The sequence below is a fragment of the Vigna radiata genome, unplaced genomic scaffold, assembly GCF_000741045.1.
Source record: "Vigna radiata var. radiata cultivar VC1973A unplaced genomic scaffold, Vradiata_ver6 scaffold_357, whole genome shotgun sequence".
Classification (NCBI taxonomy): domain Eukaryota; kingdom Viridiplantae; phylum Streptophyta; class Magnoliopsida; order Fabales; family Fabaceae; genus Vigna; species Vigna radiata.
This window is the reverse complement of record NW_014542188.1, coordinates 203,969-208,835: the sequence shown is the minus strand read 5'-3', so window position 1 is coordinate 208,835 and position 4,867 is coordinate 203,969. Positions and strand designations below refer to the sequence as shown.

Sequence of the window (4,867 nt, the reverse complement as noted above, 5' to 3'; positions counted from 1 at the left end):
TTGTGTTTACCCAGATATTACCATCAATAAAAGATATTCATTCGTTCAATTCCATTCTTTTATTATTCTTTTGCTTGTTTTGAGTGTGTGAGAGGGTGATTTCATTACATTCCCTACTCGGATACGTAACACTTTCATTTGTTTTATTAGAATTTGGAATTGGGTCTAATTTATTCTTACCAAACTGACTTGTAAAGTAAAATTGCACCTCATTTATAATTATATGTTAGCTATAGTCACAAGGATAAAATGTTTTTTGTCTCTTTCATTTGTTTTTCTTAGAATTTGGAATTGGGTCTAATTTATTGTTACCATTATGACTTGTAAAAACAACACCTCATTTTTACACTATATGTTAGCTACATCATTAGTAGATGAGGAACTAAACAACCCCTTCCCCCCCTTCTGAATATTACCTTCATAATCAGTGAACTGTCCTCTCAATGTTGTCTATAATCCTAACCTTATCAACATAACACAAACTCTAAAATACTTGGATGCACACTGAAGAGTATGTATAATAACAGTATATAAAGAGAAGCAAAATTAGAAAACAAAAATACCAGATCAATTGTCTGCGTTTGTCTACAACCGGCTGTGATTTTACCTTCAGGAGTTCAAAAACATAATTAGAGATTGACCACAAAAGAAGAGAAAATACAGGGGCAGGAGACTATATGAAGTCAAATGACAAACAAAGAATAACAATAGACTTATTCCTCTGTATGAACAATGAAGTCAAATAGCACATCACATCCTTCAAAATAAAATAAAAAATTATAAATATTAAAAAGAATGCCACAATGCTGTTGTGTCTCTGCATATCAGAAATGGAACTCCCTTGAAACAGACACAAGCAGAACATCCTTATGAATCCATGAACAGAATATGTTAATATTCTGCTCGTTAAAAAAATAATATATCAACTTATCGAAAGAAATGAAGAAACTCAGTCAATTTTTCCACACAAATACTCCCACAATGAAAATTTTGTCTGGTCAAAGTGAAAGGTTTTAACTGGATAATCAAAAGTTAGCACTTCATACATTGTTGTCATCATCATGAACAACCTACCTGTTAGGTTCCTGGGTTTGGAACCTAACTAGAACACTAACAATAGGTAGAAATAGTAATGAAAGAATGGGTTTTTCTATTATTCACGGTAAAAGAACTCTTTACAAAGAATGGGTGGGAGCATAACCTCCCTGGTTAGGAGCATAACCTCCCTCTTCTGGCCAAAGTCCAAACTTACAATGAATACACTCAATATCTTCCCCTTTACAGAACCCACTTCCTATTTATAAAGTTTATCTTCCCCTTCCCACTAACTAACTAACAACTAATTCCTAATCTATTTCCTTTTATTCTGCACACATTACATCCTAACACTGCCATTTACATAAATGGCTTGCATCTCTAGGACACCCCTTCTCACAAGATCCCTAAGGAGACATGGAAATTGATGACCTACTTTTACTATGCTGAGAAATTCAGTTTTATTTAGAAGAATGGGGTCACAAGGAGGCTTAGTAATGCTTATGCTGTTAGGTGAGTGGTATATATAATGACTTTACTACATCTAAATCAAGCAATGAAGCATGGACACTAACACTCGAAGTGTCAGATGTTTCTAACACTGAAGCCTCCTTAACATAGTAACCTCTTTATGAAATAGTAAAAGAGATGAGGGGAAATCTCCCTTATGTGTCTGTGTATACACATAGGGTAATGTATTTATAATAATAAGAGTGTGGGCTAAGCCCAAATACAAATGAACATGTAAATGAAATAAACACAATATCTAACACTCTTATATTGTGATTAAAAAGAAAAAAAGCTTACATAAAAGAAAGTCACCATAAACCGCAAACAAGAAAAGATAAAAGTTTGAGCATTAGAAGATGATACCTCACCAGAAGTTTGGAAAATCCAACATATGTGTCCATTCAAAAAATCAAGAAAATATATTTTTCCCATGTAACAACCAACAACAACCTAGAGAAATGTCACATGTTAGAATAGATGGATAGAATCTAATAACTAAAGTAACTTCATATTAACAGCAAAGGAATATCAACCTGGGAAAAATCAGAAACAATTGCCGCTGTACTTTCAATGCGCCCTTCTAGTTTGATCTCCCACTGGACAGAACCACTAAAAACGTTGATTAGGTACAAGCTTCAGTGGTGCTAGAAAAGAAATAGAAACCAAAATATAGTTCTAGCATCAATAGTGGATACAACTGCTATACTTGAAGGCGTTTTACATTGTTAACCTCTTTTTGTGTCTTCTCTTATTTTCTTTATGTTACAGGAGGAATCAAATTCAGAAATGAACGTATTTTTTCTTAGATAAGATCGTATCATCTAGACAATGCTCAACTGCATTGAAGTCGCCTTCTTCTCCTCTTTCAAGATACGGCCTTGATTGGAGAACCTTAGTTTTTTAGAGTTTTTTTCTCTCCAAGGCCTCTTCTAATAGGGCAGGCTAATTTGCTCTATTCAAAAGAATTTCTCAAATGGTTTGAGAATCCCCAGAAGTCTAGTTCCACTGCTTCTATTGTACGCACAAATATATCTTTTGTTAGCCTAACTCAACCTTCTTCTATAAATAACAAAGTTCAGCTAAGAGATAATCAACATCTTAAGCTCTTTTCTTATATTTTTAGTCTTAAGTATAATTAATGTGACTAAAATTTCAAATGAGAGTTAACACCTATATAACTCACTAATAAAACAAATTTGCAATGTTCTATTGGTTTTCTATAATAATGACCTTCACAACAAAATTTTAAGAAACATATCTCTTGATAGTTACAATAACCCGTTAATTCATATTAAAACAAACATAACATAAAAAATGTTAAGAGCCTCACAATGTTTATAGCATAATTTTTTTTCTTTTAATTTCTTATTATTTTTATATGATAGCAGTGCACATAAAGTGTTTGGCCAAGTATAAGTGTCAACTCACTCTCTTTTCTTGTGTTCAAGTTGTGTCAAAGAAGTGTTTAAGCTAAAAAAAATTATTTTTTCATTATGACATGGTTGAGGAGCACAGGACGTATCAAAGGCTTGTCTGACAAGTGTTGTATTTGAAATGTATCAAACAAGGTGACACACTATACTATAGCGGTGCTGGTGTTTCCTGTATTCTTTCCAATTCACGCATAACACTGATATTGTGCAAATTAAATTTTAGAGAGCAAAACTTCCAATGTTATAGGATATTGTAGAAAGAAAACATACGATATATCAACTTTGTTCTGTCATATTGATGCTTGTTACAAAAGCTATATATCTTCAAGAGTGTAGTTGTTTTATTTGTGACCTGACACAAATAACATAAAGTGCAGCAATACACATACACATGTTGTCCAAAACAAAAATCTCATAAAAGAGTCTTCTCAGTCAACAAACATAAAATAAAAATATAATTGCCTAACCACATACCCTACTTTAAGAAATAATAACTGTCATTAGTTACTTTCAGTTAATAGCCACCGTCATGCAGATTCTACTACATAATTAATGCAAAATTTCTGATACAGTATAAATTACTTTTTCTCAGATACACTCATTATAATAGTTGCCTAAAATCGTTCAACAAATGCTTCCTAGTCCACTAGGACCTCATTCAATCAGGTCCACATCATTCTTCAATCTATACAAAAAGTACTTCAGTGTATAGGAAATGATCATGATGCCAAATGAAAAATTTGTCGAATATTAGATGAGAAAATGAGTTATTGCTGGCATGCAAACTTTTGTTAGAACCTGGAGATTAAACTATAAAATGAAAAAGCAAACACAACTTCGATCAATTTTAGTTCAATAACAAGAGAAACATGAAGCTACAGAATTACCTTCTAGCATTTATGCAGAGAAATTTATGAGAGTGAGATCCAATGAACAAATAAATGTGTGTGCCTTTAAACACAAGCAATGGTGAAGCATCAACACAAGACTCCATGTAAACTTTCCAAAAGTCTTTCATGTGACCTCTGTTGCCTCTACGAATGTCTGCAGACCAAGTATTTTGGTGCATATCAATTACTTCCTGCTGCCCTTTATGCAAGACCTTGTTGCATCGGTTCAATGAGAATGATAATAGTGAAGGGGAATACCATGGGAATGATTCATCACCCCATGATGTAACATCTGTCAAACACCTCTTTAAACGTTTAGAAGGAAAAGGAACATCATTGTTATCTTTGGAAGTCATCCTAGACTCAGGAGGATTAGAATTTTCAGTATGATTAATAGAAATATGGTTATCTTGTCTGTCTGTGTTTATTTGCAAACAAAAGTCCAGACTGTTATGCAAAGTGCAAGATCCTTTTTTCTGGAGAAGAGCCATACAAAGCTTAAGAGCACTTGGATAGTAGTAAAGAAATCTCATGTCAATCCCCAAACTGTAAGCAACATGTGCAGCAGAAAGAGAGTTACCGCCCATCATAAAGAAATCATCATCATCACAAACCTTTTCAATCATCAAAGCATCATGAAAAGCCTGTTAAAGCATTTACCAAAATCAGAACCCTTAACCTTAAGAAAATACATTAATTGAGCAATAATAATTGTCTGAATTTGCAGAAGGAAACATGACTTTAGAGGACTCAAAGCTATCGCATAAATAGTTTAGGGGTCAAGAAGTTACATGCATATCAGAGGATCATAAACTCATTCATTATTTGTCCTCATCATATAGATCATAAAATGGAAAGAAATTCGTATTCAGAAAAGGCAATTTTCTCAGGAAATTTTATGAGAGGACAGGGTGAAGAATTCTTCAAACAAAAAAGACTAAAGGAAAATAACTAATCATAGATGTGTATTTAACCAAAAAAAAAAAAAAAAAAAAAAAA

The 4,867-nt window shown here is 32.9% G+C and overlaps 1 protein-coding gene across 7 annotated transcripts in view; it reads right to left on the bottom strand.

The window, feature by feature from the left end:
* LOC106779205 (putative acyl-activating enzyme 19) overlaps positions 1-4,867 on the bottom strand; it is a 20,330-nt gene that overhangs the window by 8,053 nt on the left and 7,410 nt on the right. For 6 of the 7 annotated variants that reach the window (XM_022776490.1, XM_022776492.1, XM_022776494.1 and 3 more), the window contains 4 exons: positions 3,866-4,512; positions 2,079-2,154; positions 1,909-1,995; positions 564-607 (listed from right to left, as the gene is read on the bottom strand). In XM_022776490.1, coding sequence (XP_022632211.1) covers positions 564-607; positions 1,909-1,995; positions 2,079-2,154; positions 3,866-4,512 — 854 coding nt within the window. The remainder of the gene's footprint in view (positions 1-563; positions 608-1,908; positions 1,996-2,078; positions 2,155-3,865; positions 4,513-4,867) is intronic. The other variant, XR_002666341.1, reaches the window with a different exon arrangement.